Source organism: Cercospora beticola, chromosome 9, assembly GCF_033473495.1.
Source record: "Cercospora beticola chromosome 9, complete sequence".
Classification (NCBI taxonomy): Eukaryota; Fungi; Ascomycota; class Dothideomycetes; order Mycosphaerellales; family Mycosphaerellaceae; genus Cercospora; species Cercospora beticola.
This window is the reverse complement of record NC_088943.1, coordinates 43,040-57,156: the sequence shown is the minus strand read 5'-3', so window position 1 is coordinate 57,156 and position 14,117 is coordinate 43,040. Positions and strand designations below refer to the sequence as shown.

General features: G+C 53.0%; 4 protein-coding genes across 4 annotated transcripts; 1 reads left to right on the top strand and 3 right to left on the bottom strand.

The window, feature by feature from the left end:
• Positions 1-40: 40 nt before the first annotated feature.
• RHO25_012294 (uncharacterized protein) lies at positions 41-2,308 on the bottom strand (the record flags this gene model as incomplete). The annotated part of the gene is made up of 2 exons (XM_023604947.1): positions 41-2,196; positions 2,248-2,308. 2 exons carry the CDS (start codon positions 2,306-2,308, stop codon positions 41-43), a joined length of 2,217 nt encoding a protein of 738 aa, XP_023448444.1.
• A 4,053-nt stretch (positions 2,309-6,361) lies between these two features.
• RHO25_012293 (uncharacterized protein) lies at positions 6,362-7,739 on the bottom strand (the record flags this gene model as incomplete). The annotated part of the gene is made up of 2 exons (XM_023604946.2): positions 6,362-7,252; positions 7,344-7,739. 2 exons carry the CDS (start codon positions 7,737-7,739, stop codon positions 6,362-6,364), a joined length of 1,287 nt encoding a protein of 428 aa, XP_023448446.1.
• Positions 7,740-9,396: 1,657 nt separating this feature from the next.
• RHO25_012292 (uncharacterized protein) lies at positions 9,397-10,530 on the top strand (the record flags this gene model as incomplete). The annotated part of the gene is made up of 1 exon (XM_023604945.2): positions 9,397-10,530. One exon carries the CDS (start codon positions 9,397-9,399, stop codon positions 10,528-10,530), a length of 1,134 nt encoding a protein of 377 aa, XP_023448445.1.
• Positions 10,531-13,404: 2,874 nt separating this feature from the next.
• RHO25_012291 (uncharacterized protein) lies at positions 13,405-13,734 on the bottom strand (the record flags this gene model as incomplete). The annotated part of the gene is made up of 1 exon (XM_023604944.2): positions 13,405-13,734. The coding sequence occupies one exon, from the start codon at positions 13,732-13,734 to the stop codon at positions 13,405-13,407; it is 330 nt and encodes a 109-aa protein (XP_023448441.1).
• Between the last annotated feature and the right edge of the window lie 383 nt (positions 13,735-14,117).

The window sequence follows — 14,117 nt, the reverse complement described above, 5'->3', positions numbered from 1 at the left end:
CGTCATACATCTCGCATGACGATACATTCCATGCATTCATTTACTGCCTGTACAACCAGACCAACATACTCTGGTAATCCCTTTGAGGGAAGTCCAAATTCAACCCTCCATTCATATACGTCTGACCGGAGTACGTTGAGTTGTCATAATCGTTCCAGTACCTCGCTTGTGGGTCGAGACCTTGCAGTCTGAGCGGCGGAGGAGCAGGCTTGATGGCGTTGGTTTGCTGGAAAGCAAAGACGACAGCAGTGGACTCGTTTGCGGAAACAAATTGTACTGCTGGCCAATTGCTCTCTTCTGGAAGGCGAAGGCGGTAGAAGTCGCCAGAGATGACGATCGGGCCAATACGGTTGGCAATCTCCATGATCTCTGGAATGGCGGAAGTCTCCTCAGGAGTGAGCTCGTGTGGGTTGAGTTCGAAACCGAAGGAGCCGCACATGAGGGCGACGTGAGCACGATACTCGATTGAGATGTTGCGGCCGTTCAATCCGTTTGGCACCTTGGACACGTGGCAACCCATGGCGGATGGAGGGTAGGCGAGAGAAGTGCCCATCTGGATCGTCAGGCGGTCAGAGCCGTCGGTGTTGTCCGAAGTCCAGGATTGAGGCCAGTAGTGAAGCAGACCGGCATCAAAACGACCACCACCGGAAGCGCAGCCTTCCCAAAGAACTTGTGGATACTTGGTGGTGAGGGTGTCGATGATGTGGTAGAGGCCGAGAATGTACTTGTGGTCGGTCGATGGGCTTGGCATCTCGTGGATAGCACGGTTGTTGTCCCACTTGATGTATTCGACGTTTGCGTTGTCGATCAGTTCAGACACGAAGTTGATGATGAATTCTTGCACTTCGGGAAGGGCGACGTTCAACACCAGCTGACTTCTGGTCAAGGTCTGCTTGTGTTGTCCAGACTTCATAACCCATTCTGGGTGCTCGCGGTACAAGGTAGAGTTGGGGTTGATCATCTCCGGCTCGACCCAGAGACCAAACTTCATCGGAGAAGCATCAGCTCCCTCAGTGGTGATGTTGTTCACTGCGGCGACATAAGGACCGAGACCGTTGGGGAACTTGGCTGGGTTGGGGGTCCAGTCTCCGAGACCAAGAGTATCGTTGTTACGAGGAAAGTCCGTGCCGAACCATCCATCGTCGTTGACGAAGAGCTTGACACCGAGAGCCTCTGCCTCTCCAGCCAGCCTTACCATGGAGGTGTCGTTGTAGCCGAAGCCCAAGCCCTCCCACGAGTTGAGGAGGATAGGACGTGTCTCGTGAGTGAAGTGTGATCTCGATAGGTGGTTGCGATAGAGGCTGTGGAAGCTCCTGCTCATGCCTCCCAGTCCTTCGGAAGAGTAGACAGCTACGGCTTCTGGAGAGGTGAAGGTCTCGCCTGGGGCCACGGACAAAGTGCTGTGAAGCTCGTTGAGTCCGAGCAGGACACGCACGTAGCCGTGAGAGAATCGCTCAGCGGTGGCGGCGAAACTACCGGTGTAGACCAAGTTGAAGCCCCATGCCTCACCGGTCGATTCCGTGGTAGTTGGGTCGATGAGTGCGAAGAAGGGGTTGTGAAGGTGGGACGAGTAGCCCTCGGTGCTGCGGAAGCCGGTCTCGCCATACTGCACTTTGCGAATGACCTTGTTCATCTCGTGCGACCAGTCACCCTGCAGCTCGACCATGTTTAGATCAAGATTCGGCAGATCAACGCTGAAGGATGCTGCACGCTCAATGACAATGTCCTCGGTGCCATTGTTGTGAATCTGGAAGCTTCGTGCGATGGCATTGTAGCGAGGGAAGACGGAGTACGAGAGCACGGCGGTGACGTCGGAGTAGTTATCGTAGAGAGTCACCTTGACAGTCGAGACGTCGCTGGCATTTCCGAATGTGGCAGGGAGTCCCGGAAGTGCCGGCTTGCCTTCGATGACCTCGTGAGACTGATATGCGAATGCTGTGACAGTGTTGCCATCGGCGTGGCGGATATGGATGGCTGGAAGTCGGACATCGCTGCGTCCAACATCTGGGAATTCTCTCTTTACGAGAGCGAGTCCATCGTGCCAGCCTTGAGTGCTGATGGGCGCCGGAGGTACGAATTCGGTGACAGTGCCTCCGAAGTGATCGCCAACCACTTCGCCCGACTTGGGGTCAACGTGGAAGAGATAGGACATGCCATCACCAGTCAAGGTGAAGTTTGTTCCCTCGGCCTTGAGACCTGCGAAGAGTCAGTATTGTTTCAGGCAAAGTCGTTCGCGAGGAAGCTCACCTGTCTGTGCCAATGCCACGCCACTGAGGGCGGAAAAGGCGAAACCCAGAGCAGAACGCATGTTGAGAGATGAAGCTCTGCAGCGGACAAGTCAGTGCCTGGCGGAATATGTCGAGGGCGCTGGGCGGCAGTCTAATATAGCTCGCATGGCGCCACGAGGTTTTCCTTCTCGGCTCTGAACTCTCGTGGCCTGGCGGGCTCTGCAGGCACTTCGTTCAGCCGAGAGACACGATTGCGGGGAGTGCAGCGCTAGTCGTCCGGGATGTGGAGGACACAACCAGGAACAGGTCTAGCGGCGGTTTTGTTGCTGATGCTGTGCGATGTTCCTGAGGAGCAACTTCTCTTCTTTCGGCACATCTTCGTCCACGGCGCGAGTGATCCAGACATGCCCTTCATAGTTTCTCCCAGCATGTGAGATATTTCAGAAGCGGAAGACGTCGGAAGATCAGACCACCACCAGTCGGCAAAACCACTTTGAAGCCGGAATGGGCGAGGTGACGTCCAGGAAGACCCGTGGGGAGCGGAGAATGCGCCAAGATCTTCGCAAGCTCCACATCAATGGCGCCACTTCGGCGCCTCTGCCGCCGATCCGCACACAAGCACAGCACAAGACGAAGCCAGGCGCGACTTTTGCAAACTCACGGAGCAACCTGCTCGTTTTTTCATCTTCATCCGATGCTTCGATACGCCCCCCACATTGGCACACGACATTGAGGAGAACCGGACGTCTTGGAACTCGGGCGCCCGCCGCGGTGTATCCGACAATGGGACGAGACAGCTACATCTGCACACAGAACTGAAGAGGCCATTGATTGCAAGAAGATGAATCGGCAGGCTGTCCAACCCAACACTGAGAAACCATCAAAGTGTCCGTCTACTTTTGGAACACCAACATGCAGATGGACCAGGTTGACTGCTTTGTAAGCCGGAAATACTAGGGATGATATAATGCAGAGCAGACTTCACCTGCTGCCGCTTCTACCGTGAAGAAAGATAGCATTTGCCCCGCGGTACTGATGCAGATTGTCTGTCGGATGAACCTGTCGGATCTTACCTGGCTATGGACAACAACATGGTTATCCCGATACGCTGACGATTCCAACCTCTCGCGGCATCAATTGTTTGCCTGTCTTGTTTTGGGATACAAAATGGCTCAACTCCGCCGCAGAAGTCAGAGATGCAAGGAAGCGACGAAGACATGCTGGAATCGCTCTTCCAGTAAACGCCGTGTCGAAAGCGTGAGCCCGGAAGCGAGCTTCTATCTTGCTTGTCGCTGGCAGCAGCCAGGTCGACTGCTTGAAAAGCAGGCAAGACGCACTCCCGGGACGTCGTGTTTGGCGCTGCAGACGTACATGTGCTCCGGACCATCGGCATGAGAGGCCATGAGCCCGGGGCAACGTTTTAGCATTTGGTGCCTGTGAGCACGCTGCTTGAAGGCCGCGTGCGTGCTTCTGAGCCTTGCTGACACTTTAGCGACGATCGTCGGAAACTTCCAGGCGATGATGGCGAACCATGTGCGAGGGAGCCAGAATGCTGTCCGGACTTTGTCATTGACAATGATACCGAGGGAAGTGGGAGTGCTTGTGAGTTATGCCAAGAAGCGTCCTCTTCCTCTTCTTCACACGGACCTGCAGCGAGCCGCTCAGATGGTGCGCTTGATGGATATGTTCTCCCAGTCCCCGGTATCGACTTCCGCCATGCACTCGATATTGCTCAAAGGTCAGGTGGACTGAAGCTTTGCGCATCTGTGCGGAGACTCTCTTCATCGATCTTTGGACCAAGGTGAATTAGTAGCTTGCTCCGAAGCCGCTGGTCTTGGAGGCAATCGAGAACAACATGGACGAATATCAATGTGAGGCCTGGGTGCTTATGGGAGATGATGTGCTGACCATATGCAACACATCCTCCGCTATATGGGTGCTTCCTCGCAAGGCAGGTTTCTCTGCCGATCAAATTCATGCGATGATTGTGGTCACTCTTTTAACATACGGCAATCTCGCTTTTCTTCCAATCCAATCTCCAGAACGCTGGCGGCGTCTAGCTCTCGGCAGGCGTGTTTACCCTTCATCACGCGGCGTCGTTGGCCGCGACTCCGGGAGAGGTATCTGCTCTGGCTTTGGTTCTGGCTCTGGCTCTGGCAGTGGCTCTGGCTCTGGCTCTGGCAGTGGCTCTGGCTCTGGCTGCGTTTCTGGCGCCGGAGGTGTATTGCGGGCCAGGCCCTGCTCGGTGGCAGGGCCAGGCTTGTGTCTGACGGAAACACGAAGCCAAATCCTCTGGTCTGCCGCCAGGTTGGAAGACAGAATTCCCTGCCCGTCGTAGTCGAGAAGTTTTGCGCCAGAATGGGCTTGGGATCATCCAGATCCTAATCTTTCCGGCACTCGTATCTCCGGGAGAGCGCTGAAGTCCAATGTCCGGGCTATAGCTATTGATTGCAAGACAACCGGTGCATCCGTACGACGGACCGACGAGACGAGAGATGAGCCTCTTGAACTTAATGTACGGTCACCATGCTAGGCCCGATCGATGGTTTGCTGCACCCTGTTAGCGTGTTCGGGTTCTGATTATATACAGTATGCTTGAGACTGACTAAAGAAGTTGTTACTCACTTCAGCTCCATTCCGACAGACTAGACGACCTGTTCCTGGCTGTGCAGATTTCTCCAAGTGAGACGATAAGACATAAGTGCTTGTAACCGGTTACTGAAAAGGAGTCAAATGCCCAAGGAAATCGATATATTCCGTGCTGTCGGTCCTCTGTATAGATTGTCACTATCTAAGGACCGATCGATAGTATACCGCACCCTGTTAGCGTGCAGAACCCTTGGCCTTCGCAATGCTGTGCGCTAAAGCCTTCGTAAAATGCTGGTCTAGCGATCAAACAGTGCCCTTCACTAGGCCAAAATGGTAGAAACTATCGCTCGGGTACGGTTTAGTGACTGTATAACAGGTCGGACGTTTGATGTGACTAAAAATGAGGTGAGTATCTTGCGAGTAGTCCTTTCACCGATTTACTCCAAGGCCAAGCGGAGGCAATGTGGTCGCAGGCATATATATTTGACTTGCGGCCTCCGCTTTACCACAGAGGTGCAACACTCAGCCATCTATCTTACTTACGCAAGATCGATCCGGGCACCTCGATATATCCATCTCATCCCGACAATCGATTGCTACCACGGGAAACACAGATCATGCACATCCCCCTCAGCGCATCCACGACGGCCCTCCTCACGCTAGTCGCCTTCTTACCCTCCACCCTCGCCCTCTCACCCTACCACGGCCCCAAAGTCAAACACGACTTAGCCATAACCTCCAAAAACGGCCCCTCCCTAGACGACTGCCTCTGGTCCCTCCTCAACGAAGCCAAACTCGGCGGAACCAATGCTCTCCAACCCCCGAAAGTCCAAGGTCGTCGAGCGATTTGCAGCAATAATGCAGCGGGCGGCTGTGATGCTACTCTGATCGGGTGGGAGAAGAGTGATTGTGTTATGAGGGCTGATGTCTATTATGTCGAGGGGAAGGAAGCGGAGTTGTATCAGGTTTGGCCTACGAAGGGGGGGTTGTGTCAGTATGCGCCGTATAGTCATAATGCGGGGGCGAATTGGGGGAAGGTGAATGGGTTTGATTCTTGTTTTTGCGAGGATGTTAGTATGTCGGGTAGTTGTTAGGGGGTTTGGCTGGTGGGGAGGATGGGAGGCATAGATGAATGAGGGGGAGATTCCGCAGATTAATCAATCCGTACTGTGTCATTGCTTTTCGATTTCTTTTCGAATGGCTCTTATCATTATGCGGGTCGTTGGCCGAAGTTACCAGTACCTATTCATCGGAGAGAAAGAATCGTAGATAGCGCCACGAATAAAACGACTTCTTCTACCTGTGCTGCCGTCTGTGTCTCTATACCAAGGGAGTTATTTCTAATCCTCCTGCATCCTAAGCAGATTTGGTCATCGAGTTGTGCATTCGACATACTGGCGAGTTGCGTCTGCGTATACAACAACGCATAGCTCGAAGTCTTTCGTGGACCAGTGATGGGTATCTAGTGAATTGGTTCCGTACCATGTTGCGCTTCTTATGCGTCCTTCAAAACACGCCGGCGGCTTTCGTACGACCAATCACAATTAGCTCTTCACCATCTCCAAAATCGCCCTAACATCCTCCTCCGTCTTCAACGGCCTCGGATTCGTCTCACACCAATGATCCGTCAGAGCATTAGTAGCCAACATCTCCAATTTCTCCTCCCCTTCCACGCCAACATCTTTCAAACTCCTCGGCATGCCCAATGCTGAAATGAAACAGCCCAGCAGAGTTCCCAAATCCGCTTCTTCCTCCTTCAAAGCTTTCTCTTCAAACAACTTCCTCGCCTCTTCGTCTTGCCAGAATATCTCCTTAACCTTCTCTTGCCGTTCTCCGTTGACTGGAGAATTGAATCGACACACAGCAGGCAACAAAACACAACTCGTCTCCCCATGCCCCACTCCCATTGGACCTAATTGATGTCCAATTCCATGTGACGCACCCATCGGAACACCGAATTGGAACACGACTCCCATGGCGTCGATCACACCCATTTGACACTCGTGTCTAGCTACAAGGTCTTGTGGGTCCGCCTTGCATTTCAACAAGCCTTTCACTAGTAATTTCAAACCCCTCGTAGCGGATTCATCACTTTCTGTTGAAACCTTTTCGCTGAGGGAACAGAGTCCTTCAACACAATGATCTACTGCTCGAACGCCGGATTGAAGCCAAATGTGTTCGGGGGTCGTGGTTGTTAGTTTTGCGTCGAGAATCACTAATGCGGGACCTTTGGTTGGGTGGCCGAAACCAAATTTCGTTTGCGAAGTATCGTGGGTTCCGCCGCCGAGGAAAGAGTATTCTCCGCCGGAGAGGGAAGTTGGGACGGAGATTATTGGTACAGTAGGTTCGTTCAAATCTGGTCTCTTCTTCGACCAATCTTTGCCGGAATGGAGGTTTTCGAGATCGGAGAATGTGGAGGCGTTGTTTGCGAGGGCCTATATAATGCTCCGAGAACCAGATCAGCTCATTGGGTTCATCGTCGAATTCATTCGTCTGGAATGATGTGGTAAGGAAAAGAAGACTTACCAAAGCAATGATCTTCGCCCCATCGGTCAAACTCCCCGCTCCGACGGTCACCAGGACATCGGTTTTCTTTTCTCGGGCATCATTCGTAACTTCCAAGATCTCAGACCATAATGTATGTGGTCGCATTCCATATCGTACTCCTACGACCCTATCGCCAAGCTCGTCGAGTAAAGTTCGGATGTGAGATGTGTTCTTGGATAAGCTTGCGGAAGCGATGATGTATACTCTTGACTTGCCTGTGAAAGGCGAAGATGGGGAGGAGGAAGAAAGGTGCTTGGATATAGTTTTGTGGAAGGGGATGTTGTAGGATATGTATGGATATGGTTCGCTTCGAGCAGGGTAGGCGGGACGATGGATTTCGCCGTCAGTGTCGGGTTCGAATTCGAAGTTGGACATGATGGATGCGTACTGCGTTCGCGTTGCAGGAAATACTTTGCTTGGTATCGATGTTTTATAGCTCGAGTGTTGCTATTGCATCGAGGTGAAGTGCCTTGATCCAGTGCCATACATGTCATCATGCATTGGCAATGCTCTCAATGCCAATACTGGACGGGGTGAACCCTACCCCGCATGTTTGGCTGACTGGTGGTGAATTTTGACTTTCCGAGGTTGGAGGTGGTTATTTCCGAGCTTCTAAATGCAAGGACGATTGCAGATCGCTGAAGAGAGCATGTGTGCTTTGATGAGGGCTGCGAAGACACAGTGGTCGAAGTGTCATCTGCCAAGGCGAATGGTGGTGTTGCCAGAAGAACGCGTTCAGGACAGCACATGGCGGGAGGAGCACAGCCACGCCCATTCTACGTGCCAGCTGGTGTGGAGGATGAATGAATGAGATGCTCAGGATGGACCTTTTTTGAATCTTGGAAGCCGGGAGTCTGCTGTTTGTAGTGCTTGATGAATGCGTCTTCTGTCCGTCTCATGCCGGTACTGCGCGCGTAAATTCTCCTTCACAGGCTTGCCTCAAGCTCGATCAGGAAAACGACAATGTACAATCCGTGCCAAGAGCGCAGCCAGATTCACTCTGTCGCGCATTGAGTGTCGTTCCAGATCCACCTGCTTGAATCAGCCTTCTCGAAGGTTTCGGCATCTATCTGCGACTCGTCAATGGGAGAAAATGGCGATGCCCTGAAGCGAGGAATATTCTTGAAACCGCCATGGCATCCTTGTATAGGGTCGAGACTGTAGGTGCGACTCCAACAGCTGTGGCAGAAGGCGTTTGCGTTCGGCCGGGATGAACACCATGGTGAGATCGATGGCGGCAGAATCGGACGTCGTCCAGATTGCAGCATTGTTGCTTGCAGAGGATGTACTCAGCAGCAGGATTGACGTGTGCAGTCAGCAGCACGTGTGAGCAAAGAAGAAGGAAGAGGACGCGGCTAACTAACTAGTGCCACAAATAGCGGCCGGTGCAGATGCCGGCGCAGGGCCGCTGCTCCTCCCCGCTCCACCACCTCACCGCGCGCAGACAGACACCTCCCACGCCCACCACCGCCGCCACCGGGGCATTGACGAGTCAGTGGAGAGATGCGCACCCTTCCACAGCTTCTGGAGTGTCGCACCATGTCGAAGCGAGCGGAGAGCACATCGCAGAGCTCGAGGTTTGCTGCGGCAATGACTTCACCGTCTGCTCGCTAAAACCAGCTCGCATCCCTGCTGCTGCCGCGCGATTGGCCTCGATGGCGACGGTCGCGTGCAAGCGGCCGATCTGACACGATGCAGCAGGCCAGGGAGGGAGGCGATGCACTGATGCAGCGCGCAGCGCAGCACAGCACAGCACAGCGCAGCCTGTCAGCAGGCGGAATTGCAAGAATGCAGACGAATCCATCATCACCGCACATCCACATCCGTCTCCTGTTCCCCCGCCCTCCGCAGCGACACGTCCGGCCGGCAGAGCGACCGCAGCTACAGCGTTGCACAGCAGTAGCGCCGACCTCCTCGCACACCGCATGCACACGGGTTTGCTGCACCCTGCGAACTCCCGTCGCCCGCATCAACGTCTCCCTCCAGCGCCAGCAGAATCTTTCGCCGTCTTATCCTCATGTAGACGGGCGCCATGGCCAGCAACAACTTTGCCCGCGGCCCGCAAAACGGCTTCAACGGCGACAACAACGACCGCGGCCGCCAGTTTAGCGCCTACATGAGCAGCGTCTACGAAGGTGCCATCGCCGCGACCCGCTCCGTCGATGTCGTGACCCAGACCACCACGCTGGACGACTCGCTGTCCACCACCGATCCCGACGACATCGACTCCGACCAAGGCACATTGACCAACGCTCTTTTCTTCCCGACCGCATCCTCGACCAGTGCCGGCACGACGTTGGTGACACAGACCTCGAGTCAGGGGAACAGCAATTTGCAATCCTCTTCGCCCTCCACAGAACAGTCACAAGTACAAAACACTTCACAATCCGACGATGATGGAGGAGGACTCTCGGGAGGAAAGCTTGCTGCTGCAATTGCCGTCCCCATCATCGTCGTCACACTCTCTGCGCTGGCCGCATTCCTGCTCTTCCGCCGGAGGCGCAAGTCTCGCCAAGAGCAGCCCAACACCCCGGAAGTCAGCAGCACACATAGCAGAGGAGGCGCAGCAGGCTTCTTTGGCTGGAGAGAGAAATGGGGCAGTCTGAGGAGCAGTGCTTCATCACACAAGGATCCCACTCCGGAAGTGACCTCTGTCAACAATCAACCTGCCTTCGTGCCGGCCACGACCATATCGCACGAGGAGCAGCCTCCGCCCTATCCGCTTGAAACTGCTCCTCGCCCAACCACTGAGCCCCAGACGAGGCAGCTTCAGCTCGCAACAGATGTACCTCGCGCTGCACCAGAGTCCACATCGCCAGTCTCACCACTGTCGCCCTCGGAGTTCCTGTCGCCCAACCCGTCCTTTATGCGCACTGCTCGACGTGGGTCCACAGCCGCGAGCATCAATTCGGACGCATATTCGGACACTGCTTCGATTCATTCTGCTCGTGCAGCTAGGATGTCAGTCGGAGGCCCGACCATGATTGCGCCTTTGCGTAATGCTTCCCCCAACTCAACCCGACACGACCGAGGGCCTGGAAGTGTCGGTAGTTCTGGGACAGGAGATCCATTTGGTGATGCAAGGAGGGCGAATACTCCATCGCTCGAGGGGTTGAGGATTGCCATCAGTGGTGCCGGCAGTCCCAAGAAGGAGGACCAAGGTTGACCTAACGAGCCACGGCCGCCGCAAGGCACATCATATCGAACGCCAAAGGCATTGAGCATCCTCATCCGATTTGCTCGGCCTTTTACGGCTTTGTGCCGCATAAACTCTTCTGACTCATGACTGCCTGTTGCCAATGACACGCCAGCGCAGTCGGCTCCCGTTTGGACTTCTTGCAAATATGTGTTACTACAACAGCACTTCTCCCGGAACGAGAAGGAAACATTCGAACAGATTCGATCATTGAACAAATCGACAGTCACTCATTCACAGGAGGACGCCGAGGAAGAGGGAGGAAGGAGAGATCTGTGAGAAGGAGTTGCAGTAGGAGAGATTGTGCGAGAAAGTTGTTTTGCATCTGTCTGCACATTGTGCACTTTAGCGGTGGCGTCTCGAGAGATTCAGGGCAGTTCGCCTCCCACTGCGTTGTATGATATGAGATCTACTGGCGAACGAGTTTGGAAGCGCATAGGGCATGCATGGATGAAATGTCTAATGACTTTATGCTGATTTTTCTCACATTGGCTCTTGTTCTTTTCTTTTCTTCTAGTACTCCACCACCATGCATGACATCGACTTGCGAGTGCGATTGCTCCTTGTTGGAACCTCATCGCAGATGTCGAGTTTTTGAGGGGCGCCAGCGTTGAAGGGAATGAAGAACCTGATTCTTCGACAGCATTGCATGAGTTCCTGTAATGCGAGGTGGAGAGTTTCTCATCTGGACAGTTTCTTATCATCCGCAATTCTGACGCTAGCAACGGTAAACACCCATTGTGCAGCACCCGCGACCTGGCTTGAGCTCCAATTCTTTCCACCTCCTACAATATCAAGCTGTGCTTGTGGACAACACTACTTCAGAGGGAACCTGGCAATGGAGAATGCATGCTAGGTCCTACAGCAGTCGTCGAACATAGCGGCGGAGAATGGCTATCAGGAATTTGTCTCGTGCTCGATTGCTTTCTATCTGGAGGATCGTGATCGAAGGCGCTGTCTTATCACGTTGAGGGTGATACAGTATTTCGGAACTGCATGGCATCAATGCTAATATTCATGCTCTTCTTGCGATGAATTTGCATTGATTGAGGGAAAGAGAGAAGGCTATGAGACTGGTTGCTCAAAACGAGATGATAAAAGTTCTGCTCTTTTCTCGTTCTTGTGTCTGTGCCGTTTACGATTGTGCTTGTGGGATGCTGTCTGTCACTGAGCATTCTGCTTGGCTTTGGTACTGCTGGCTGTGTTCATGCTTGTCGTTGATGGACAGATCGAGGACAAGTTTGGCAATTCTCTTTCTGCAGAAGCGTGTCCTGCTTGAGTAGGCAAGGAAGGCTGCAAGGGCATACATATACGTAAGTTCGTAAGGGAGCGATGTCCATTGGATTTATTACGGCGTTAGAACCGGTCAATCGCGACCAACTGCTGTCATTGCCGCAAGCGAGTAGTGAATGCTCTTCCTGTATTCCAGATCTCATCTAGTTGGGAAGAGATATTCAGTGGACGGTTGCTTACTGGCAGGGAATCATAAGAGGTCTCGTAGCATGTGCTGGCCACTTCGTGGTTGTAGGGCCATGTCATCTGATCGTTGATCGTGGGCTCTCCTTCAGGGACGGAACGAGCACTTATTATTCAGATTATCGATGGCATGGATGCACGAAAAAGCTTGCCCGCTTGCACTGCCTTTTGGTTTTGGTTGGGAAATTACTTGCTTACAATTACTCTGCCTACCTGTTTGTTAATATTAATGCTCTAATAAGAACTTCTCTTGTCTTAGCGACCGATTTGATGGGAAAAACTTGAAATTCTTCTCGCGAGGGGAAATCGTGAAACGAGCGCTCTTTCCGCTTCCAGGCCTCTCAAGCACCTTCCCTATGCCTTTACTGAGACACTCCCACTCCCACCCTACTCATCAACGTGTACATACAATCGTCACCACAGCATCATACGCGGATTGAGAATTATAATTGTACCTATACATCTCTCTTGGCGTACTCCCCTTGAATTCCGCTTCGCCCGCTGCACAACTGCATGGCTTCCCCGAGTTTCCCGCAAACTCGTTGGTGGTGTAGTAATGTTGGATGTTGATTCTGTCTTCTCTTGTTGCGAGGCCCGGGCCATTTCCTGGGTCGAAGAGAGCGTCGTGGACGATCCATGTTCGTTGTATCATTTCGTCGACGTTGGCCCAGACTGCAAAGCGGCAGGTTATTGGGGCTTGTAAGAGAGCTGGGTGGTGGTGAGGAGGAGTAGGGCGGAGAGAGTGGTGGTGGTTGAGAGGCGCATGTTTGGTTTGCGTGGTTTGTTTACTGGGTTTTGCTCTTTCAGTTTCCTTTGGCTGGCCAGTCTTGGAATGAGAGTCTGTTGGTAGGTTTGGAGATTCTGGACAAGGTAGAGGGATGGTAGGTAATAGAGGAAGAAGTTTGAGGAAGAGGCTGGAGATCTTATAGCAAGAAGCTCCCTCCTTTGATGTATCCGTCGACTTCCGTCCTGAGAGGTACATGTATTCGGTTTAGTATTGGGTCTATATCGGCAGACGGCTCTTGGGTTCGAACCGATATCGCTATCCGGGGTCCTGTGAGACAAGACTCCCTGAGCTACGAAACTGCTCGCACTGCTCTTCTTGTCTCTCTAGGCACTCACCCGGTGACTACACTCCGTATGACGTTTCTTCATACCAAATGCTACGACAAGAACTTCCACTTTCTGACCGAATCTATGTTCTCGCAACAAACGAAGAATTGTACAATACGCTGTATACTCTCAGGAAGAAAAGGAAAGAAACAGCTCTTCTACATCTCCTTCCACCTGCTGATCACCATCAGCGGCTTCGCTACCCCGAACATAACTACAAACTATCCCTTTTCCCTGCCGCTTCCCTAGAAATCCCTAGCACTTAATCCCTACAGCAGCAGGCAGCACCCCATTCGCCAAATGTCTATACGTCTGCGTCTTCGTGCCAGGCTTGAACTCCGCGGTGCCCGCCGCGCATTGCCACTCCACGTCCCATCGACCACTGTAGTCGGACGTATGGTAGAAATGTGTGATTGTGATCTTTTCTTTCGTGGTTATGGGCCCGGCGAGTAGGGAGTCGTAGGTGACCCAATTTGGTGGGACGGTGGTGAGGTGGTCGGCGCAGACTTCGTACTCGCATATTGGTGCACTTTGACATAATGCGAGGGTGGTGAAGAGGAGGAAGGGGAAGGCTGAGAGGCGCATTTCGTCTGTCCTCGGACTTCTCAGTACTTGGATTAAAGAGGGATGGGTTGGAGTTCGAGGAGTCTTGTCTAAGCCTGGCGTCGGGTGGGCACGATCACTGTCTTTCTTGCTCCTTTATTCGGGTCGCCTTCGTAGCTTTGTCTGTTCGCTTGGCTGAGTCGTGGTATAATGATTCGAATGCGTAACGAGTGGCGGTAATCAAATTGATATACTTCGCGAGATTTTGCTATCCTGGAACATTATGGCACGACCTAGCGACCGGAATTATCAACGGCAGACTGTCTCCGAGCATGCTGTTACATGGTGACTTGAAGCTAGTTGCACAGAAATTTCGGCCTGTTGTCTTGACTAACGGAATTGTTACTCAGATTTCGCATACCAGG